This window comes from Mobula birostris, chromosome 25 (genome assembly GCF_030028105.1).
Source record: "Mobula birostris isolate sMobBir1 chromosome 25, sMobBir1.hap1, whole genome shotgun sequence".
Lineage (NCBI taxonomy): Eukaryota > Metazoa > Chordata > Chondrichthyes > Myliobatiformes > Myliobatidae > Mobula > Mobula birostris.
The window spans coordinates 57,777,050-57,802,433 of record NC_092394.1 but is presented as its reverse complement, the minus strand read 5'-3'; the positions used below and the strand labels follow the sequence as shown (position 1 = coordinate 57,802,433).

At 46.0% G+C, this 25,384-nt stretch overlaps 1 protein-coding gene across 8 annotated transcripts in view; it reads right to left on the bottom strand.

The window, feature by feature from the left end:
• The window catches only part of LOC140187712 (coiled-coil domain-containing protein 74B-like), an 87,261-nt gene that overhangs the window by 61,228 nt on the left and 649 nt on the right, over nt 1-25,384 (bottom strand). For 4 of the 8 annotated variants that reach the window (XM_072243280.1, XM_072243284.1, XM_072243281.1 and 1 more), the window contains exons 2-5: nt 20,514-21,241; nt 19,327-19,371; nt 11,500-11,565; nt 7,296-7,337 (exon numbers count right to left, since the gene is read on the bottom strand). In XM_072243280.1, the coding sequence (XP_072099381.1) occupies nt 7,296-7,337; nt 11,500-11,565; nt 19,327-19,371; nt 20,514-20,823 (463 nt within the window). In that variant the 5' untranslated portion in view covers nt 20,824-21,241. The remainder of the gene's footprint in view (nt 1-7,295; nt 7,338-11,499; nt 11,566-19,326; nt 19,372-20,513; nt 21,242-25,384) is intronic. The other 4 variants (XM_072243282.1, XM_072243283.1, XM_072243286.1 and 1 more) reach the window with 3 other exon arrangements.

The window sequence follows — 25,384 nt, the reverse complement described above, 5'->3', positions numbered from 1 at the left end:
GGACGAAGTTTGGTGGATTTATGCAGGTAAAGAGATGCACAATAAAAACCTGGATGTTTGAGAATTGAAATTGTGGGATATAACTGCACCTGAGCCTCCTTGCCTCTAACTCGCTACAGGTCACTGCTTGTGTAGGTGCTGGGCTCTGTGAAAGGCTCTAGTCATTGTGAAAAGATCTTCCGACAGTTTGCCTCTTGGAGTAACTTTTCCTGTAAGATCGATCTTAGAGTAGGTTACAAAGTTGGCACATGGTGTATGGTGCTGTTATGTTCTATGTTCTATTAGGGCAGGGGAGTTCATGTATGAAAATAAAACATAGTTGACTATGAAGTGTGAGGTGTGTAAGTGTGAGAGCAGTGTTAACTGTGAGGTGTGTAAGTGTGTGAGGTGTGTAAGCGTGAGAGCAGTGTTAGGTGTGAGGTGTGTAAGTGTGTGAGGATTAAGTGTGAGAGCAGTGTTAAGTGTGAGGTGTGTAAGTGTGAGAGAAGTGTTAAGTGTGAGGTGTGTAAGTGTGAGAGAAGTGCTAAGTGTGAGGTGTGTAAGTGTGTGTGTAAGCGTGAGAGGTGTGTAAGCGTGAGAGCAGTGTTAAGTGTGAGGTATGTAAGTGTGTGAGGTGTGAAAGTGTGAGAGAAGTGTTAAGTGTGAGGTGTGTACGTGTGTGCGGTGTGTAAGTCTGAGGTGTGTAAGTGTGTGAGGTGTGTAAGTGTGAGAGCAGTGTTAAGTGTGAGGTGTGTAAGTGTGAGAGCAGTGTTAAGTGTGAGGTGTGTAAGTGTGAGAGAAGTGCTAAGTGTGAGGTGTGTAAGTGTGAGAGCAGTGTTAAGTGTGAGGTGTGTAAGTGTGAGAGAAGTGTTAAGTGTGAGGTGTGTAAGTGTGAGACGTGTGTAAGTGTGTGAGGTGTGTAAGTGTGAGAGCAGTGTTAAGTGTGCGGTGTGTAAGTGTGAGAGAAGTGTTAAGTGTGAGGTGTGTAAGTGTGAGTCGTGTAAGTGTGTGAGGTGTGTAAGTGTGAGAGCAGTGTTAAGTGTGAGGTGTGTAAGTGTGAGAGCAGTGTTAAGTGTGCGGTGTGTAAGTGTGAGAGAAGTGTTAAGTGTGAGGTGTGTACGTGTGTGCGGTGTGTAAGTCTGAGGTGTGTAAGTGTGTGAGGTGTGTAAGTGTGAGAGAAGTGTTAAGTGTGAGGTGTGTAAGTGTGAGAGAAGTGCTAAGTGTGAGGTGTGTAAGTGTGAGAGAAGTGTTAAGTGTGAGGTGTGTAAGTGTGAGACGTGTGTAAGTGTGTGAGGTGTGTAAGTGTGAGAGCAGTGTTAAGTGTGCGGCGTGTAAGTGTGAGAGAAGTGTTAAGTGTGAGGTGTGTAAGTGTGAGACGTGTAAGTGTGTGAGGTGTGTAAGTGTGAGAGCAGTGTTAAGTGTGAGGTGTGTAAGTGTGAGAGCAGTGTTAAGTGTGCGGTGTGTAAGTGTGAGAGAAGTGTTAAGTGTGAGGTGTGTAAGTGTGAGACGTGTGTAAGTGTGTGAGGTGTGTAAGTGTGAGAGCAGTGTTAAGTGTGAGGTGTGTAAGTGTGAGAGCAGTGTTAAGTGTGCGGTGTGTAAGTGTGAGAGAAGTGTTAAGTGTGAGGTGTGTACGTGTGTGCGGTGTGTAAGTCTGAGGTGTGTAAGTGTGTGAGGTGTGTAAGTGTGAGAGAAGTGTTAAGTGTGAGGTGTGTAAGTGTGAGAGAAGTGTTAAGTGTGCGGTGTGTAAGTGTGAGAGAAGTGTTAAGTGTGAGGTGTGTAAGTGTGAGACGTGTAAGTGTGTGAGGTGTGTAAGTGTGAGAGCAGTGTTAAGTGTGAGGTGTGTAAGTGTGAGAGCAGTGTTAAGTGTGCGGTGTGTAAGTGTGAGAGAAGTGTTAAGTGTGAGGTGTGTAAGTCTGAGACGTGTGTAAGTGTGTGAGGTGTGTAAGTGTGAGAGCAATGTTAAGTGTGAGGTGTGTAAATGTGAGAGAAGTGTTAAGTGTACGGTGTGTAAGTGTGAGACGTGTGTAAGTGTGTGAGGCATGTAAGTGTGTGCAGTGTGTAAGTGTGAGAGCAGTGTTAAGTGTGAGGGTGTAGCAAACCAAACCTTATCAGCCAAAATTTGTGGTATTAATCTTAACTAAACAAGTGCCGACAGGTCCAGTGTGCCCACTTCCCTTTTCACTTATCTCAATGCCACTTCAGCTAGGCCTCCTATTATTCCACTTCACTTGGTCTCCTATGACCCCCAGTCCCCCAGTGGTCACTGCCCCTTATAGGGTGATGGCTCCTCACCCTAGACAATGGGATGCCTAGGGGTGGGTGTCTGAATCTGGGTGAGGCTTCTATCCCAGTCAGCCATAATGCAGTGCGGATACTGTCCATTAGTTTGTATCATTGTGAGCCCGCAGCTGGAGTTTGTGCTGGTTCATCCCCACCGTGCACAGCATTCAGCAGAATGCAGGATCTCAGCTGCTCTTCACTGACACCGACCTCAGACACTTGAGAATGGTGCAAGATGAAAAGCTGTCTCAATAGCAACAGGAATCAGGTTTATTATCACCCGCATGCTAACTTAACAGCAACAGTTCAATGCGATACATAATCTAGCAGAGAGAGAGAAAATAAATAAAATAAAACATAATAATAAATAAACTATATATATTGAATAGATTATTTAAAAATATGCAAAAACAGAAATACTGTAAAAAAAAGTGAGGTAGTGTCCAAAGCTTCAAAGTCCATTTAGGAATCTGATGGCAGAGGGGAAGAAGCTGTTCCTGAATCACTGAGTGTTTGTCTTCAGGCTTCTGTACCTCCTACCTGATGGTAACAGTGAGAAAAGGGCATGTCCTGGGTTACCACATCCTTTCTGAGACCATGCAGTTGTTCTGGCCCCAATGTTACCACTTCTGCTATGATTTTGGAATTTTGAAAGACTAATACCTCTTAATAATTATAAAATCATTCCTGATCATATCTGTCAAATCTTCCCCATCCATTACCAACTTCTCCTCATTGTCCTTCCTTATTAAGGCCACTCAAGCACACCTTTGCCAAACTGAATGGACCAAGTTTCTGCATGTTGGGGATCACTCAGGTTATCTGGAACTTACTCAGTGGCAGTGGTGGAATCAGTTTCCATCAATGTACTTAGTGTAAAGGTACTGTATTCAGAAAGACACTGAGAAAAGGCAACGTAGAGGGGAATGAAGTCCTGATGTGAACCAATGCTATTAGCTTAGAGCAGGTGGTCTTTTAAGAGAACCTTAGATAGGTACATGGAGCTTAGGAAAGCAGAGGGCTACGCAGTAGGGAAATTCTCGGGAGTTCCTAGAGTCGAGTCGAAGGGCCTGTAATTTGTTGTAGATTTCTATGTTAAGAACAGTAATGTTGGCACGGACATGGTGGTCAGGCAGTTGATTGGACATGGAGTGCAAAGTGAACACCAGGTCTCCCAGATTGCTGCTGGGCACTTACTATCATTCCACCATACCCCATACAGTGGGGAGCTTTTGACCCCCACTCCCGACTTTGGATGCAGTGCTATAGCTCAATGGCTTCATGACTCTTCGTAAAGACAGGACAGTCTTTTAAAGGCAGAGGAGGTGGAGTATGCTTTATCATTAACTCATCAGGGTTCCCATATGTGGCGGTTCTGTCTCAGTCTTGTTCACCTAACCTGGGACACCTAGCGGTCATATGTCATCCATTTTATCTGCCAAAGGAGTTTTGTGCCATTATCTTGGTAGCACTGTACATTCCACCTTAGGTCAATGCCCGGCAAGCACTGGAGGAGCTGAGCAAAGTAATCAGCAGGCACAAAACTCCACACCCTGATGCTTTCCCTATCATGGTGGGAGATTTCAACCAGACCAGCCGAGGAAGTCTCTGAACAACTTCCAGCTGTGGAACCAGACCACTGTTACTCCAACAGTGAGACGCTGACCGCGCCATTGCAGGACCACACTTCGGAAAGTTGAATCATCTGGCTGTCAACTAAAGACCGCAGCTTCAGTGCTGAGGACCAAGAAGGCATAAGACATAAGAGCAGAATTTGGCCATTCAGCCCATCGAATCTGCTCCGCCATTCCAGCATGGCTGGTCCCGGATCCCAGTCAACCCCATACAACTGCCGTCTTGCCATATCCTTTGATGCCCTGACCAATCAGGAAACTATCAACGTCCACGTTAAATCTATCCACAGATTTGGCCTCCACACTGTCTGTGGCAGAGCACTCTCTGGTTAAAAAATACCTCCTTGCCTCAGTTCTAAAAGGTCATCCCTCAATTTTGAGGCTGTGCTTTCTAGTTCTGGACAGACCCACCACAGGAAACATCTTTGCTACATCCACCTTATCAAGTCCCTTCAACATTCGGTAGGTTTTGATGAGATCCCCCCACATTCTTCTAAATGCCGGTGAGAACTGGCCCAAAGCTGCCAAATGCTCCTCATATGTTAACCCCTTCATTCCTGAAATCATCCTCGTAAACCCCCTCCGGACTCTCTCCAATGACAACACATCCTTCCTGAGATACGGGACCCAAAACTGTTGACAATTCTCCAAGTGTCTAGTGTCTTATAGAGCCTCAGCATTATCTCCTTGCTTTTACATTTTATCCCCCTTGAAATAAATGGCAGCATTGCATTTGCCTTCTTTACCACAGACTCCACGTGTAAACTAGCCATCTGAAAGCCTTACACCAGGACTTCTAAGACCTTCTGCACCTCTGATGTTTGAAGCTTCTCCCCATTTAGATAATAGTCCACACTATTGTTCCTTCTACCAAAATGCATTATCATACATTTCCCAACTCTGTATTCCATTGGCCACTTTTTGCCCATTCTTCCAATTTGTCCAAGTCCTGCTGCAATTGCAATGCTTCCTCAGGATATTGTGGACGCGTTCAGACACCGCGGACCCTGGCACCATCCGTGTTTCTTTTTCGCGCCCACAGAACCACATATGTGTGCCCCTAAGAATTGAGTTTCCTATTACTGCTGCCATCCTCTTCATTCTCTACCCTCCTGAGCCACAGGGCCAGACTCAGTGCCAGGAGCACGGCCGCTGTTGCTTCCCCCAGGTAGGCCATCCCCCCACAGTACTCAAAATGAAGCACTTATTGTTGAAGGGGACAGCCACACTGGTGCTCTCCTCTATCTGACGTCCTCCCTTCCCTCTCCTGACAGTCTCCTGGATATACGATAAAGGGAGCTGGAGAAGTGCTTACAGACATGCTTTGAGTAGGTGGACTGGACAACATTCAGGGACTCATCTTAGAATCTGAATGAATATGTCACAGTTGTCACCAACTTCATCAACATCTGTGTGGATGAGTGTGCGTCTTCAAGAACATTACCAGACATACCCAAACCAAAAGCCGTGGATGGACCAGGAGATTCATTGTCTGCTGAGGGCTCGGTCTGTGGTATTCAAGACCAGTGATCCACAACTTTACAAGGAGACCAAGTGTAACCTACGGAACACTATTTTAAGGGTGAGAAATCTATTTTGACTGAGATTAGAGAACAGAGATGGAACTGGATGCACGTCAATTCTGGCAGGTTTTGTAGGCCATTACTTCCTACAAGGTGAAACCTAACATCATGAATGGCTTCACTCCCAGATGAGCTCAATGCCTTTTATGCAGCTTTGAAAGGGAGAATAAAACTACACCTGTGCGAATCTCTGCAGCATCTAATGACCTTTTGATCTCTGTCTCAGAGGCCGACATCAAAACATCTTACATGAGGGTGAACCCTCTCGAGGCAACAGGCTTTGAAAACCTGTGCCAACCAACTGGCGGAAGTGTTCAAGGACATCTTCAATCTCTCACTGCAGCAGTCAGAGATTCCCACCTTCTCTGAAAGGGCGACAGTCATACCAGTGGCCGAGGAGAGTTTGCCTCCCAGGTGCCAGGGTCCGTGGTGTCTGAAAACGTCTACAATATCCTGAAAAGGGAGGGTGAGCAGCCAGAAGTCATGGTACATATTGGTACCAATGACATAGGTAGAAAAAGGGAGGAGGTCCTGAAAAAAGAATACAGGGAGTTAGGAAGGAAGCTGAGAAACAGGAGCTCAAGGATAGTGATCTCAGGATTGCTGCCTGTGCCATGCAACAGTGAGGATAGGAATAGAATGAGGTGGCAGATAAATGTGCGGCTGAAGAATTGGAGCAGGGGGAAGGGATTTGGATTTCTGGATAATTGGGACCTTTTTTTAGGGGAGGCGGGACCTGTACAAAAGGGACAAGTTGCACTTGAACCCGAGGGGGACAAATATTCTTGCGGGCAGGTTTATTAGAGCTGTTGGGAGTGGTTTAAACTAATATGGCAGGGGGATGGGAACCAGTACAATAGAGCTGAGGATGAGCCAGCAGGTTTACAAGTTGATGATAGGTATAAGATGAACGTGAGGAAGGACAAGCTAATGACTGAGTACAAATGCATTCAGAGCAAAGAATTAAATTATACCACAGAAGCAAAATTCAAAAGGGTAAAGAATGCAGGACTGAAGGTGCTGTATTTAAATGTGCGTAGCATTCTGAATAAGCTGAGCCTACTTGGGGAAAGGCTATCTTAGATTTGGTGTTGTGTAATAACCCAGATCTTATTAGAAGGCTTAATGTAAAGGAGCCCTTAGGAGGCAGTGATCATAATATGATTGAATTCATACTGCAGTTTGAGAGGGAGAAGCATAAGTCACGTGTATCAGTATTGCAATGGAATAAAGGGAATTACAGAGGCACGAGAGAGGAGCTTGCCCAGGTGGATTGGAAGAGGATACTGGTGAGGATGACAACAAAGCAGAGTTTCTGGGAATATTTCACAAGGTGCAGAACAGATATGTCTCACAGAAGAAGTAGTTCTCAAATGGCAGGGGTAGACAATCACGGCTGACAAGGGATATTAAGGACTGCATAAAAGCCAAGTAAAGGGCTAATAAGGTAACAAAAGTGAGTGTGAAGTTTTTAAAATCCAACAAAAGGTAAATAAAAAAAGCTATAAGATGGAAAAGATGAAATATGAGGGCAAACTAGCCAATCATATTAAGCAGAATACTAAAAGTTTTTTCAGTTATATAAAGAGGAAAAGGAAGGTTAGGGCTGATATTGCACCACAGGAGAATGTTGCTGGTGAGGTAGTAATGGGGGACAAAGAAAAGGCAGATGAAGATAATAGGTACTTCACATCAGTCTTCACTGTGGAAGACACCAGCTTGTATGCCAGAGGCCAATGAGTGTCAGGGAGCAGTTGTGAGTTCCATTGCTGTTACAAAGGAAAAGTCAAACTGAAAGGTCTTAAGGTAGATAACTCACCTGGGCCAGATGGACGACATCCCAGAGTCCTGAGAGAGGTTGCTGAAGAGATAAAGGATGCATTGGTCATGATCTTTCAAGAATCACTTAATCTTGGCAGGGTGATGGAGTACGCTAAAATTGCAAATGTCATTCTACTCTTTAAGAAGGGAGGAAGACAAAAGAAAGGAAATTACAGGCCAGTTAGCCTAACCTTAGACGTTGGGTAAGTGTTGGAGTCTATCATTAAGGATGAGGTTTCAGGCTGCCTGGAGACTAATGATAAAATTACTCAAAGTCAGCATGGTTTCTATAAAGAGAAACCTTGCCTGACAAATCTATTAGATTTCTTTGAGGAAGTAACCAGAAGGCTGGACAAAGGAGAGGCAGTGGATGTCATTTACTTAGATTTCAGAAGGCTTTTGCTAAGGTGCCACACACGAGGCTGCTGAACAAGATAAAATTACAAGAAAGATACTGGCATGGGTAAAAGAATGGCTGACAGGCAGGAGGCAGCGAGTGGGAATAAAAGGGGCCTTTTCTAGTTGACTGCCAGCGACTAGTGGTATTCCTCAGAGATCAGTATTGGGCACGCAATTTTTCACATTGTTTGTCAGTGATTTAGATAATGGAATTGATGGCTTTGTGGCAAAGTTTGCAGATGATATAAAGATAGGTGGAGGGGTAGGTAGTGCTGAGGAAGCAATGTGATTGTAGCAGGATTTAGACAAATTGGAAGAATGGGTGAAAAGTGGCAGATGGGATACAGTGTTGGGAAATGTATGATAATGCATTCTTGCAAAAGGAACAATACTGCGAACTGTTATCTAAATTGGGAGAAAGTTCAAACATCAGAGGTGCAGAGGCTCTTGGGAGTTCTTGTGTAAGACTCCCAGAAGGTCAATTGACAGGGTGAGTCTGTGGTAAAGAAGGCAAATGCAACGTTGGCATTTATTTCAAAGGGAATAGAATATAAAAGCAAGGAGGTAATGCTGAGCCTTTAGAAGACACTACTCAGGCCGCACTTGGAGTATTGGCAACAGTTTTGGGCCCCATATCTCAGAAAGGATGTGTTGTCATTGGAGAGAGTCCAGAGGAGGTTCACGAGGATAATTTTGGGAATGAAGGGTTTATATCTGAGGAGTGTTTAGCAACTTTGTGCCTGTACTCATTGGAATTTAGAAAAAGTGTGGAGATCTCATTGAAACCTACTGAATACTGAAAGGACTAGATCGGGTGGATGTGGAGAGGATGTTTCTTATGGTGGAGGTATCCAGGGTTAGAGGGCAAAGCCTCAAAATTGAGTGGCAACCTTTTAGAACAGAGGTAAGGAGGAATTTTCTTAGCCAGAGAGTAGTGAATCTGTGGAATGCTCTGCCACAGACTGCGGTGGAGGCCAAGTCCGTGGGTATACTTAACGCAGAAGTTGTTAGTTTCCTGATCGGTCAGGGCATCAAACGATGTGGCAAGAATGCAGGTGTATGGGGTTGAGTGGATCCGGGATCAGCCATGATGAAATGGTGCAGCAGACTCGATGGGCAGAATGGCCTAATTCTGTTCCTGTGTCTCATGGTCTTATGGTCCAAGAGCCAGAAGAGCTGCCTCAACGACTGATACCCAGCGGCACGCACAACTAATATGATGAAGTGCTTTGAGAGTTTGGTCATGGCTGGAGACAACTGCTGCCTCAGCAAGGACTTGCAATTTGCCTATCACCACAATAGGTCCACAACAGATGCAGTCTCACTGGCTCTGCACTCAGCCTTGGATCCACCTGGACAATAGCAATACCTACACCAGACTGCTGTTTATTGACTACTACAGTTCAGCATTCAACACAATCATATTCTCAATTCGCATTAACAAGCTCCAAAATCTGGGCCTCTGTACATCCCTCTGCACTGAATCCTTGACTTCCTCACCGAGAGACCGGAATCTGCATGGATTAGAAATAAAAATCTCCTCCTCACTGACTGTAATCAACACTGGCACACTTCAAGGACGTGTGCTGCTGTTTGTACACCCAATAATGTGTGGCTAGGCACAGCTGAAACACCATCTATAAATATATTGATGACACGGCTATTATTGGCAGAATTTCAGATGATGATGAGGTAGCATACAGGGGTAAGATTGACCAGTTGGCTGAGTGGTGTCACAGCAACAATCTTACACTCAACATCATTAAGACCAAGGAATTGACTGTGGACTTCAGAAAGAGGAAGTCAAAGGAACACACTCCAGTCCTCAGTGAGGGATCAGAAGTGAAAAGGGTATATAGTTCCTGGTTGTCAACATCTCTGAAAATCTAATCTGGGTCCAATATATTGATGCAATTATAAAGAAGGCATGGCAGTGGCTATATCTCATTAGGGGTTTGAGGAGAATTGGTAGGTCACCAAGACACCCTCATAAATTTCTGTAGATGGACTATGCAGAGTATTATAACTGATTGTGCCACTGTTTTATAAGAAGGATTGAAAAAGCTGAAGAGTTTACAACTCAGCAAACTCCATCATAAGACCATAAGATATAGGATCAGAAGTAGGCCATTTGGCCCATCGAGTCTATCCGCCATTCAATCATGGGCTGATCCAATTCTTCCAGTCAACCCCAATCCCCTGCCTTCTCCCTGTACCCTCTAATGCCCTGGATAATCAAGAACCTATCTATCTCTGTCTTAAATGCACCCAATGATTTTTTGCCACAAGCGGCGGTGGAGGCCAAATTGCACAGATTTACCACCCTCTGACTAAAGTCATTTCTCCGCATCTCTGTCTAAATAGACATCCTTCAATCCTGAAGTCATGTCCTCTTGTCCTAGACTCCCCTACCATGAGCACTACTCTCCCCAGCATCCAGGACACCTTCAAAAGGCAATGTCTCAAAAAGGCAGCATCCATCATTAAGCACCCACATCACTCAGGACATGCCCTCTCTTCATTGGTACGGTCAAGGAGGAGATACAGGAGCCTGAAGAAACATACTCAACATTTCAGGATTTCTCTATTCACTAGATTTCTGAATGAAGTCATGAACACAACCCCAGTATGCTTTCCTCTCTTTTAGCATGGCTTATTTAACTATATTTTCTTTTTATCTATACTTTTTTTTATAGAACATAGAATATTACAACACAGTACAGGCCCTTCAGCCCACTATTGTGCTGACTCTCAAACCCTGCCTCCCATATAACCCCCCACCTTAAATTCCTCCATATACCTGTCTAGTAGTCTCTTAAACTTCACTAGTGTATCTGCCTCCACCACTGACTCAGGCAGTGCATTCCACACACCAACCACTCTCTGAGTAAAAAACCTTCCTCTAATATCCCCCTTGAACTTCCCACCCCTTACCTTAAAGCCATGTCCTCTTGTATTGAGCAGTGGTGCCCTGGGGAAGAGGCGCTGGCTATCCACTCTATCTATTCCTCTTAATATCTTGTACACCTCTATCATGTCTCCTCTCATCCTCCTTCTCTCCAAAGAGTAAAGCCCCAGCTCCCTTAATCTCTGATCATAATCCATACTCTCTAAACCAGGCAGCATCCTGGTAAATCTCCTCTGTACCCTTTCCAATGCTTCCACATCCTTCCTATAGTGAGGTGACCAGAACTGGACACAGTACTCCAAGTGTGGCCAAACCAGAGTTTTATAGAGCTGCATCATTACCTCGCGACTCTTAAACTCTATCCCTCAACTTATGAAAGCTAACACCCCATAAGCTTTCTTAACTACCCTACCTACCTGTGAGGCAACTTTCAGGGATCTGTGGACATGTACCCCCAGATCCCTCTGCTCCTGCACACTACCAAGTATCCTGCCATTTACTTTGTACCCTGCCTTGGAGTTTGTCCTTCCAAAGTATACCACCTCACACTTCTCCAGGTTGAACTCCATCTGCCACTTCTCAGCCCACTTCTGCATCCTATCAATGTCTCTCTGCAATCTTCGACAATCCTGTACACTATCTACAACACCACCAACCTTTGTGTTGTCTGCAAACTTGTCAACCCACCCTTCTACCCCCATATCCAGGTTGTTAATAAAAATCACGAAAAGTAGAGGTCCCAGAACAGCTCATAGTTTTTATTATTATGGATTGCAAAATAATGCTTCCGCAAAACAACAAATTTCACCACATATACCAGTGATATTAAACCTGATTCTGATTATGTTGCAGTTGGCTGCTTTAAACCTTATCTACTATTTTACAGTCAACTTACACATTTTGTTCAGATGTAACTTCAGAGTTCCGTGCTCAATTTCCACCGACTCTCCTGGTTTAAGATCTGAAAATGCAGTCATAATATATGGAGTTTCTGAATCCATTTATTTTTACAGTTGTGTTCCAGGAGTTCCCAGCTCAAAGCCCCAGAGTCTCATAAGGATCAGGAAGGTCAAATGGGAAAGTGCCAGTTATTTTCACTGTCAATTCTATGCTCCTATTCAGAATCCCTAGTCTACCTTATGACATAAGCCTTGTATCTGGAACTTAATCAAATGCCTTTTGGAGGATCAGGTGCAGGCCACTAAAACTTACCACAGAAAATTTGGGTTCTCAATGAATCCAAAGAAGATAGAAGGGTTGGTTCTTCCCCTACTGGCCCAGAGATCACTGCAGTTACCATATTATTAAATGTTCAATCTTCAAGCCCACTACTGATAACTTGTCTAATTCAACAAATGTACATTTTTTGGTAAATTATGAGACCCCTCCCTATGAGCACAAGTACTTACTTTCCACAGCTCTCAGTAGAAGTTATTTAAAGGTCAGTGAGCCTGACACAGTAGTGGGAAAGTTATTTGCAAGGTATTTTACAGGACTGGATATACAAGTATTTGGATAGACTTGGACTGATTAAGGATAGCCAGCATGGGTTTGTGCATGGTAGGACATGCCTAACCAATCTAATAGAGTTCTTCGAGGAGGAAATTATCGGGATCATTGATGAAAGCAAGGCAGTGGATAGTGTCTACAGGCACTTTAGCAAGGCATTTGGCAAGATCCCACATGGGAGCTTGGTCAGGAAGGTTCAGTCGCTCGGCATCCAAGATAAGGTAATATATTGGATTAGGCACTAGCTTTGTGGGAGAAGCCAGAGACTGGTAGTAGATGGTTGCCTCTCTGACTGATGGTCTGTGTCTAGTGGAGTGCCACAGGGATTGGTGCTAGATCGGTTGTTGTTTGTCATCTATATCAATGATCAGGCTGAAAATGTGGTTAACTGGACCAGCAAATTGCGGATGACAGCAAGATTGGGAGTGTAATGAACACAAGGAAGGCTATCATGGTTTGCAGTGGAATCTGGACCGGCTGGAAAAATGGGCTGAAAAACGGCAGATGGAATTTAAGGCAGACAAGTGCGAGGTGTTGCACTTCAGTAGGACCAACCAGGGTAGGTCTTACACGATGAACTGAGGACTGTGGTAGAAGAAAGGGATCCGGGAACACAGGTCTACAACTTGTTGAAAGTGGTGTCTCAGGTAGATAGGGTCATGAAGAAAGTTTTTGGCACATAAGCCTCATAAACCAAAGTATTAAGTACAGGAGATGGGACGATATGTTGAAGTTGTATAAGACATTATTGAGGCCTAATTTGGAGTATTGTGTGCCGTTTTAGTCTCCTACCTACGGGAAAGATGTAAATAAGATTGAAAGAGTACAGAGAAAATTTACAATGATGTTGCCAGGTCTGGAGGACCTGAGCTACAGGGAAAGACTGAGTAAGGACTTTATTCTTGCAACGTAGAAGATTGAGAGGAATTTTGTTAAAGGTATGCAAAATTATGAGGAGTATGGATAGGTTAAATGCAAGCAGGCTTTTTCCACTAGGTTAGATGGGACTACAAGCAGAGATCATGGATTAAGGGTGAAAGGTAAAAAGCTTAAGGGGAACATGAGGGAAAATGTCTTCACTCAGAGGGTTGTGAGAGTGTGGAACAAGCTGCCAGCACATTTGGTGCATGTGATCTCAATTTCAACGTTTAAGAGAAGTTTGAATAGACACATGGATAATAGGGGTATGGAGAGCTATGGTCCCAGTCGATGATTAGGCTAGATGAGCCGAAGGGTCTGTTCCTGTACTGTACTCTTCTATGGCTCGATAACCAAATCTTCAACTCTACACCCATGTGTTTGATTATAAGGGGAAGCAATTAAACAAAACAATGAATTACAATTTCCTTCAAAAGTTTGAGTTCATGAATGATGAAACATTATATGATCGATCTGGAACAGTTACACCTGATGGCATCACCGTACAGAATAGAAAGAGACCCTTCAGCCTAAATGGTCCATGCTGATCACGTACCTTTAAAATGTTGTTAACGCACTTGCCTGGTCACTTCCTCGTTTCAAATATTGACCACCCTCTGGGTGAAAAGGTTGTCCCTCAGGTTCCTATTAAATCTCTCCCCTCTCACCATAGACCTATACCCTCCAGAACCATAGAACACTATAGCACAGAAAACAGGCCATTTGGCCCTTCTAGTCTGTGCCGAAACATTATTCCACTGGTCCCATTGACCTACATCCAGTCCATAACCCTCCAGACCTCTCCCATCCATGTACTTATCCAATTTATTCTTAAAACTTAAGAGTGAGCCCACATTTACCACATCAGCTGACAGCTCATTCCACACTCGCACCACTCTCTGAGTGAAGAAGTTCCCCCCGATGTTCCCCTAAACCTTTCCCCTTTCACCCTAAAGCCATGTCCTCTCGTATTTATCTCTCCTAATCTAAGTGGAAAGAGCCATTTAACATTGTCTATACCCCTCATAATCTTGTAAACGTCTATCAAATCTCCCCTCACTCTTCTACACGACAAGGAATAAAATCCTAACTTGTTCAATCTTTCCCTGTAACTCAACTCCTGAAGACCCGACAACATCCTAGTAAATCTTCTCTGCACTCTTGCAATCTTACTGATATCCTTCCTATAGTTCAGTGACCAGAACTGTACACAATACTCCAAATTTGGCCTCACCAATGTCTTATACAACCTCCCCATAACATCTAGTTTGAGACTCGCCAACCCTGGGGAAAAGTGTGTGTATTCTCTCTATCCATGCCCCTCATGCCTTTAACCATCTTTATTAGATTGCCACTTATTCTCCTACATTGAATGAAAAATGTCCCTACGTCCTCAACTTCTCTCCACAACTCAATCCCTCAGGTCCCAACAACCTCCTCTGCACACCTTCCAGGTAAAAGGCACCTTTCCTAAGCAGGATGACCGAAACTGAACACAATATTCCAACACCTTGTACAACTGTAAGGTACCATTCTGACTTCCCTATTCAATGCCCTGACCAACGGAGGTCAGAATGCCAAAAGCCATCACCACCCTTCTTACTTACTTACTTGTGTTTCTGAGTTTCCACTTATATGAACCTCTGTCCATTAATTTTTGTTCAGATCCCTCACAACCAACCTAATTGCGTAATGTTCTCACTTTCTTCAAACCTAAGAACCTCTGTCATCTGAAAGATTAGAAGAAATGCCAGGCATGTGATACAATACTGCTGACTAGCAGTCTGGAGCACTGTGCTGCCCAAGGAAGTTATTCTCCTCCAACTGCTGCTTAACTAACAGTACTAGAATAAATCAGCAAGGCAAGCCAATGGACTGTGAGCAAAACTTTTATAGTCTGCAGTCTCCATTGGGACAACATTGGTTACTGTGACTGCATTGTGAGTAAACTCTTGCCAATAGCATTTTATATACTGGTGTGATTTAAAGTGCAGAGTTTCTGCTCCCACTGATCTAAGGGACTTAACTGTAGAAGCCTCAGTTTTGTGAACAATACTCACCTAATTTAACGCTGTCACTCTACATCAGCCCCAAGGTAGGAGGAATTGTAAATTGTCGGCAGCAGGTGAAACAGAAAGTTGCAGAGACTTTGATATACTAAATTAATAATGAAATATGCCTCACTTATGGTTCTGTGGGATAAATCCTTCCAAAGACACAAGCCATTGCCACAATGTATTACCAACAAATCCTACCTGTGATAGTCTCTAAGATATAATGTTTTCATTGGCATAATAACTATGTATCCAACAAAGATGGAGAGAACTCCTGAGTTACGCACAAGAAAACTTTATTGCTCATTTTATATCCAAGAAAAATTTACCAGTTATATTTTTAAACTAGAAATATAGTGGAAAAGAAAACAATTATGCCAAGGCCCAAAGTGGAAGTAACTCTGAAATTGAAACAGTAAATAAAGAGTGACCGGCTCAAAATGTGAACTGCTTCTCTCCCGGCAGATTCTGCCTCACATCCTGAATCTTTCCAGTCCCTCTGTTCTTATTTCAACTATCTTGTGTCTCATTACAGAAAGTAAGGGTTAAGGTAGTCTATTCCATCATTGCCTCTATGCCATTCCTGAAAACTACCCCAAATGTTTTTTCCTCAACCTCCAAATTTCACAACTACAAGCTTATTTGGAACTCTCCCTCAGAAATCTGTTTAGGCTCGAGTGGTCATGAAACAAAGGTGATGATAATAGATTTGTATTAGACATAGGCATCAAGGGATATGAAGCAAGCGTGTTGAAAATGCACTTCAAATCAGTGAAGAGATTTCTGAATGATGGAACATTGAGAAGAGAGTGCAGAGCATTCTTCAGTTCCCAGGTACCCACCATTTCTGCTGGAATATAGTACAAAGTCCCTCACATCATCTTTCCCATGCTCTCCATTAGGAGGTGTTGGCAGGCTCCAGCGGGCACTTCAACTAACACCAAGGATGTCCTCAGATAAATACACAATGCAGCAGCACCCTCCTGCCCTTCATGACTCTCTCCCAACAGTCATAGATCAAGTGGACAGCCATGGACCTTTTCCAAGGGTGGAAATAGCTAAACTTTAAATGGCATAATTTTAATATGACTGTTAGAAAGTATAAGGGAGATGTCAGAAATAGTTATTTTGCAGAGAGTGCTGGGTGCGTGTAATGCCCCTGCCAGGGATAGTGCTGGTGAGAGATACATTAAGGACATTTACAAAATTCTGAGATAGGCACATAGACAACAGAAAATTGGAGGGCTATAGGAGGAAAAAAATTAGATCGATCTTTGGAGTAAGTTGAAAGCTTGGTATAATAATGTGTGCAGAAGGGTCTGGATTATGCTGTAATGTGCTATGTTCTAACCACAATGACCATAAGACCAAGAGACACAGGAACAGAATTAGGCCATTCAGCCCATCGAGTCTGTCCCACCATTCCATCATGGCTGATCCCGGATCCACTCAACCCCATACACCTGCCTTCTTGCCATATCCTTTGATGCCCTGACCGATCAGGAAACTATCCACTTCTGCTTTAAATATACCCACGGACTTGGCCTCCACCGCAGTCTGTGGCAGAGCATTCCACAGATTCACCACTCTCTGGCTTAAAAAAATTCCTCCTTATCTCTGTTCTAAAAGGTTGCCACTCAATTTTGAGGCTTTGCCTTCTAACTCTGGATACCTCCACCATAAGAAACATCTTCTCCACATCCACCCGATCTAGTCCTTTCAGTATTCAGTAGGTTTCAATGAGATCTCCACACTTCTAAATTCCAATGAGTACAGGCCCAAAGTTGCTAAACACTCCTCAGATATAAACCCTTCATTCCCAAAATTATCCTCATGAACCTCCTCTGGACTCTCTCCAATGACAACGCATCCATTCTGAGATATGGGGCCCAAAACTGTTGCCAATACTCCAAGTGCGGCCTGAGTAGTGTCTTCTAAAGGCTCAGCATTACCTCCTTGCTTTTATATTCTATACTCCCTTTGAAATAAATGCCAACATTGCATTTGCCTTCTTTATCACAGACTCACCCTGTCAATTGACCTTCTGGGAGTCTTACACGAGAACTCCCAAGAGCCTCTGCACCTCTGATGTTTGAACTTTCTCCCCATTTAGATAACAGTTCACAGTATTGTTCCTTTTGCCAGAATGCATTATCATACATTTCCCAACACTGTATTCCATTTGCCACTGTTTACCCATTCTTCCAATTAGATTATGAAGACACGCAGTCCTCTTTTATTGCCATTTAGTAATGCATGCATTAAGAAATGATACAATATTTCCTCCGATGTGATATCACAAAACACAGGACGGACCAAGACTGAAAAAACTGACAAAACCACATAATTATAACATATTATAACAAGAGTGCAACAATACCATAACTTGATGAAGAAGTCCATGAGCACAGTAAAAGTTCAAAGTCTCTCAAACGTCCCACATCTCACGCAGACAGGAGAAGGAAGAAAAACTCTCCCTGCCATGCCGACCACAGTCCGACTCTGACTCATCCGAAAACTTCGAGCTCTGATCAGCTCTCTGACACAGAGTACTGAGCGCCATCTCTGTCCGAACGATTCAACCTCAATCTTGGTTGCCAACAGCAGGCAAAGCAGGAGATTTTGAGGCCTACCCTCTGAAAGATTCCCAACCACACAGTAACGACAACAGCGAACGAGCGTTTCAGAAATTTCTCCAGATGTTCCTCTGTACTTTCCCGTCCTCTCCATCAAATCAGAATTGTCCACGGCCGCTATTTAACGGATACAATATCATTTTTCACCGGAGGGCTGTGCACGTGCGGTACGCTGCTCTCTCTCCTCCCGCTGACTAAATTTGTCTAAATCCTGCTACAATCACATTGCTTCCTCAGCACTACCTACCCCTCCACCTATCTTTATATCATCTGCAAACTTTGCCACAAAGCCATCAATTCCATTATCTAAATCACTGACAAACAATGTGAAAAATTGCGTGCCCAATACTGATCTCTGAGGAATACCACTAGTCGCTGGCAGTCAACTAGAAAAGGCCCCTTTTATTCCCACTCGCTGCCTCCTGCCTGTCAGCCATTCTTTTACCCATGCCAGTATCTTTCTTGTAATTTTATCTTGTTCAGCAGCCTCGTGTGTGGCACCTTAGCAAAAGCCTTCTGAAATCAAGTAAATAACATCCACTACCTCTCCTTTGTCCACCCTGCTGGTTACTTCCTCAAAGAAATCTATTAGATTTGTCAGGCAAGGTTTCTCTTAATAGAAACCATGCTGACTTTGACTAATTTTATCATTAGTCTCCAAGCAGCCTGAAACCTCATCCTTAATGATAGACTCCAACACTTACCCAACGACTGAGGTTAGGCTAACTGGCCTATAATTTCCTTTCTTTTGTCTTCCTCCCTTCTTAAGCAGTGGAATGACATTTGCAATTTTAGCGTACTCCATCACCCTGCCAAGATTAAGTGATTCTTGAAAGATCATGACCAATGCATCCTTTATCTCTTCAGCAACCTCTCTCAGGACTCTGGGATGTAGTCCACCTGGCCCAGGTGAGTTATCCACCTTAAGACCTTTCAGTTTGTCTGGCACTTTTTCCTTTGTAATAGTAATGGCACTCACTCCTGCTCCCTGACCTCTCTGTTCCTCCTCCCCACGGACCTCTGGCACAATGCTAGTGCCTTCCACAGTGAAGACTGATGCAAAGTACTCATCTGCCATTTCTTTGCCCCCTGTTACTACCTCACCAGCATCTTTTTCCAGCAACTCTCACCTCCCTTTTACTCTTTATATGCTGTTACTCAGAGGCACCAAGTGTCTAGCCAGGTGCAAACCAAGGTGAATCAACATTCTGAGTATGGATAAGGATCTGGATCGGGAGTTTCTGATCTGTATGGCTTTATTCTGAGCAGTAGCTTGCCTTTAAAGGCAGCAAGTTGCTGCATTTTACTTAGCTCCAGTAACCCTGACTTAATCCTGATCTCAGTTGCTGTCTATGTGCAGCTTCCATGTTCCCCTGTTTGTTTCCCCTGGGTTCTCCCTGGTTTCCTCCCACACACCCCAAAGATGTGCTTAGTAGGGTGACTGTTAGAGTAAATAGGGTTTGGCGGTCATCGTGGACTCGGTGAGCTGAAGAAGTTATCTCCAGCCTGTGGCTCCATCCTGACCAACCACCTCTTTTGGGAATCTTTCAGCAGAAAGGAAAGAATAAATCTAATGAAGAGATTAAAAACTGATGAAACACTTACCTTGATGGATCAACTCTTGGTTCATTATCATCCTAAAAATGAGATCTGTTGCAAAATAATAACAACTTGTTATTATACATCAATAAACAGTGAAGGGAACCGAGATGCAGAATATTATCAGGGACCGAATCTTTTTGAAAAATTGGATGAGCAACTTACAATACACCATAAACCTGCTAGAGGCTGTCACCAGGAGATTAGGAAGGGTTGTATTATAACTGCCTTCTGTCCAAAAATACTTTGCAGCAAGGTAATGTTTTCAAATTATAATCAAGGTTATAATCAAGGGTGGGGAAAGCAGCGGGCAGCAAGACCCAGAGAAATACAATAAAATGAATTGTTCGTTAGGTTTTTCCTTCAAAGTGATGGTTGTGGGACAAGTATTTGCTGGGATACTGAGCGAATTTCCTTGCCCACCTGAGCAGCAGTTAAGGTCTTGGTTTAATATCTTAAGCACAAAATGACATTGACAACATTACAACCCCCTCCTTTGTACTACACCAGAGAGTTGTCCTAGGTTCTGCACTCAACTCTGTGGAATGGAACGGGTACGCAAGAGCTGATTGTGCAATTAATTGACCCAAATAAACAGGGATGGAGAATGTGCAAAAGTTCAATGTCACTGTATAATACCTAGACCGAAGCCAGAAGAGACACTCTTGAGCTGTCTGCTAGCTACCGACCAAGAGATGGAATCAATGAATAACAAAACTCCCATGCAAGAAGGAAGCCACACGGTTACGCCTTTTGGATTAATAATGATGCCACACTGGCACCAGCAGTATCACGGTAACAATGTAATGACATAGCTGGCATTGTCAGACCTCAACCATCACTACAGGAATTCATCTGGTTACAGACCCAGCCTCCACTCCATTTCTCAAAGGAAACCACAAACAATTTGTGCCCGTGTGCACAGTGTCTCCCTTACTGCTGTAATCCAGCATGTTTTGGGACTTCCTGGTGCCAGAGTAGCCGATATTCCAGACAATTGGACATTATTAATACTGAAAAATACTTTTAATTCATGTTTTAATGTTACATCATAGAATAATAAAATGTCCCAGTGAACCTGGCCAGTTAGGGGGGAAAATGGGTACTGGGGTCCCAGTTTCTTTAACTCCGAACCCAATTCATATTTCCCCAGTCCCTCTCACTCCAAGTTACAATGTACAGCAGCTACACACCTTGATTGGCCTGCTTGAGCAGCTCAATTTCCTTGTGCAGCTTCTCCAGGGTTTCAGAGTGCTGCTCCTGCAGGAACTTGAGATTCCTCTCCAGCATGGCCGCCCTTAGGTTTGGATCCACCTCGCAGTGCTCATTTACATGGCTAGGCTGTTGAGGGGCCTCTGGTTTACTTGTCTTCAAGGCAGGAGACAGAGGGATTGGATGAATGTTATTCTGGGAGAAGGAGCAAGGATACCGAGTTCTATCAAGCGTCCCCACATGAGACCACTGCGGCAGGTTACGCAGAGGGGGCAGGCTGGTGCTCGACATGTTTCCAGCAGAAAGAGCTTCCAGAGATTCACACTAAGCGGCAGTGTTGCAAATTTCACCCTGCTCCAAAACGACACTTACTTTTCTCCAGATTATTAAACAATAAGCTTGTCTGTGAAATTAGAATTTTGCTCATACGTTGCTGCTGATGACGTAACCAACTACTGAAAATGCTTGTCTGGAATAAAGTCAATTTTTTTTGTCCTTCCCAATAAATAAAACGTCCACTGAATGCTCAAGAGCAAAGTGTTAAAAAGTTTAGCTAATCCCTGACGTGGATCGAACTTCACTGAGTAAACTCTCCCTGTGGCTCAGCTGCTAATTCCAGAATTGTATCCTCATTGAACATCCCTCTGGCTGTTCACAAGCTTGATCACCTTGATGAATCACTCTCCCGAGTATATATCCAGACAGATCACTGCAAGAGAGGTAAAAGTCAGTGAGTGGCCAGGGAGTTTTCAATGCATCAATCAGATTCTGGAAGCAGGCAGCAACAGCCCCTAATTTGTAACAGCATCGTCCATGCAGTGAATGTCCCAGACTACTTTACAGACAGCAATGGATACTAGATCCGGGCACTACCAGGTCCTGGTCCAAGATTTGGTTTGGAAAGATTTTAAAGAGCGATTCCGAGGGAGAATTAGTTTAAGGATTGGCATTCTGAATCATGGAAAGGTGACAAATACAAATTCAGCATTTGCATCAACTTTCATCCAACATTCTCAATGTACAGCAAGTATTTGAGTTAGGTAACAGAGGAGAATCCAGGATCTATAAAATGGGAAGATGGATCAAGTGCTTTCATTACTGGATTTCATGTTAACTAACCATTTATGAGAACAGAAACATCTGTTTACAGCATTGACATCTTGTCTCCCCACCACCAAAGAAATCTCTCGATCTACTCTGCTCACACCAACCCTCCCTTCGACCAACACATCTCAGGTGCTTCACAGAACTGTTCAGGCATACGGTCCGATGACCTCCCAGTGCAGCAGCTGCAGGGAGCAGCATCATCACCAGCCCCACCATCACCCCGGTAAACTGCCCACAAACCCCCGTCAGCGCCAGTCCCCACATACCCACCCCCACCCCCATCGACATCAGTCCCCTCATACCCACCCCACACCCATCAGTCCCGTCATACCCACCCCACACCCATCAGTCCCCTCATACCCACCCCACGCCCATCAGTCCCGTCATACCCACCCCCGTCAGTCCCCACATACACAGCCCCACCCCCATCAGTCCCCACATACCCACCCCCATCAGTCCCCACATACACAGCCCCACCCCTATCAGTCCCCTCATACCCACCCCACCATCAGTCCCCTCATACCCGCCCTCACCCCCACCAGTCCCCACATACACACCCTCACACCCATCGACATCAGTTCCCTCATACCCGCCCTCACCCCCATCAGTCCCCTCATACCCACCCTCACCCCCATCAGTCCCCACATACACACCCTCACACCCATTGACATCAGTTCCCTCATACCCGCCCTCACCATCAGTCCCCTCATACCCACCCTCACCCCCGTCAGTCCCCACGTACCCACCACCACCCCCTTCAGCTACCCGCTTCAAACCTGCTCTCCACCTACCACTTTCCCAAACGTCCTCCCCTCGCACACCCTCCACACTCCCTACCCCACCATCCCAAACCTCCTCTCAACCCTACCATCCCAAACCTCCTCTCTACCCCACCATCCCAAACCCCCTCCCTTCTCCACCATCCCAAATCCCCTCCCTCCTTGACCATCCCAAACCCCCTCCCTACCCCACCATCTCAAACCTCCTCTCTACCCTACCATCCCAAACCTCCTCTCAACCCTACCATCCCAAACCTCCTCTCTACCCCACCATCCCAAACCCCCTCCCTTCTCCACCACCCCAAATCCCCTCCCTCCTCGACCATCCCAAACCCCCTCCCTACCCCACCATCCCAAAACCCCTCTCTACCCCACCATCCCAAACCCCCTCCCTCCTCCATCATCCCAAACCCCCTCTCTACCCCACCATCCCAAACCCCCTCCCTCCTCCATCATCCCAAACCTCCTCCCTCCTCCACTATCCCAAACCCCCTCCCTACCCCACCATCCCAAACCCCCTCCCTTCTCCACCATCCCAAATCCCCTCCCTACCCCACCATCCCAAACCTCCTCCCTCCTCCACCATCCCAAAACCCCTCCCTACCCCACCATCCCAAACCTCCTCTCTACCCTACCATCCCAAACCTCCTCTCAACCCTACCATCCCAAACCTCCTCTCTACCCCACCATCCCAAACCCCCTCCCTTCTCCACCACCCCAAATCCCCTCCCTCCTCGACCATCCCAAACCCCCTCCCTACCCCACCATCCCAAACCCCCTCTCTACCCCACCATCCCAAACCCCCTCCCTCCTCCATCATCCCAAACCTCCTCCCTCCTCCACTATCCCAAACCCCCTCCCTACCCCACCATCCCAAACCCCCTCCCTTCTCCACCATCCCAAATCCCCTCCCTACCCCACCATCCCAAACCTCCTCCCTCCTCCACCATCCCAAAACCCCTCCCTACCCCACCATCCCAAACTTCCTCCCTATCCACCATCCCAAACTTCCTCCCTACCCCACCATCTCAAACCCCCTCCCCTCCTCCACCCTCTCTCTTCCAATCTGGCTTGGAAGGCTTCACATGATTGTTTACTGAGTCCTCATCGGCACCCATCACGTTGCCGGAACAATCTAATGGCGGCGGTCCACATCATTGCATGACAAATGCTCCATGAGCATCACAGCTGGGCTGTGACATCGGTTGGTTTGGAAATGGTGAACAGTGGTATAGGTTTCGGGTGATTGCAGGAAAGTATAAGGGAGATGTCAGAAGTAACTTTATTTTTGGAGTGGCAGAACGCTGTGCCGGGGTGGGGATAGAGGCAGATATATTCGGGGCAATTAAGGACATGGATGACAGAAATGATAGCGAAACGGATGATCTTGAGCAGCCAGAACGCCATGGGCTGAAGTGCCTTACTGTGTGCTCTGTGACTAAGATTTCTCTTCACCGGGGAAGTCAATGTTCGAAATACTGTCTAACAAATTTGCTGACGTTTTTTGAGGGGGCAAGTATATTTAAGAGAGTAACGTGCTAGATGTCGCCCATCGGGTCTCAGGCTGGTAACTGGTCCATGGCTGACATGGTTGGCATGGTAATAGGAAGTCAAGGATGTTGGTGGAGGACTGTGGTGTTTCACACGGACCTTTGCGTTTGTGATAAACGTTAACTACTTGGACGTGAACATAGGAGCCGTATTTAATAAGTCTGCAGCTGACACAAACATTGGTGGTATTGTGAATAGTGAGGAGGTTGGTCTAAAGTTACAACAGGATAGTGATCAGGCGGATTGTTGGCGGATGGAATTTAATCTGACAAGTGCAAGAAAATGTTCTTTGAAAGGCGAAACTGCGACGTTGACACAAAAGGAGCCAAGATATCTGTGAAAGTGCGAACACAGGAGGACAAGGTGGCGGAGGACACGTGTGGAATGATTGCCTCTTAAGGGCGAGGAGATACTGTCATCATGCGGCTCTGTATCTGGGTGGTATGGGTTTGGTTTTCCTGGAGGAGAGGAGAATGGGGGTGTGCTGGGGAGCGCACAGGGAAGTGGGGATGTCCAAGCGGGCGCGTTGGAGTTTGAAACGGGCCGGGGGGTGAGAAGTAACGATGAGGACGTGGACATGATGATCCGTGCCCTTCACTAACTTTTCCCATAAGGTCGCTACAAATGACTACATTCCCACGACAGACCGAATGGTTCACTGAGGCGGGGCAGGGCGGCTCGGCCCGGTCTCCTCACGGAGAGGATGGAGCTCAGTGCGGGCTTTCACTGCCGCAGGGGGGTCGGGGGTCGGGCGATTGAGTCCGGACTGCTGCCGAGCGGGCAGTGGGAAGGCTGGAGGGGACGGAGCCCGGGCCCGGCTATCGGGTGTTGTTGGTGTCCGGGACGCTCCGCTGCTCGGCGGGGAGAAGGCGGGCCGGGGCCGGGGTGTTGTCCTTGCCCAGAGCTGGGGTGGTTGGGGAGAGGGAGGAGCCGGGCCAGGGTCCACTCACTCCCCGGCTGACTGTTGGTCTGGGATGGGCCGCAGCGGGATGAGAGGAGACCCGGCCTACCGGGGTCCGAATGAGTTGCCAAACCCGAGGAGGATGAGGAGACTCCGGAGTCTGGGGTGTTGGAGCGAACCCGGGGTTGCTGGAGGGGATCCGGACCGGGGACCGCCGGGTGTGGTGGGGATCCGGGCCGGGGACCGCCGGCTGTGGAGGGGATCCGGGCCGGGGTTGCTGGAGGGGATCCGGACCGGGGACCGCCGGCTGTGGAGGGGATCCAGACCGGGGACTGCCGGCTGTGGAGGGGATCCGGACCGGGGACTGCCGGCTGTGGAGGGGATCCGGGCCGGGGTTGCTGGAGGGGATCCGGACCGGGGACCGCCGGCTGTGGAGGGGATCCAGACCGGGGACTGCCGGCTGTGGAGGGGATCCGGACCGGGGACTGCCGGCTGTGGAGGGGATCCGGACCGG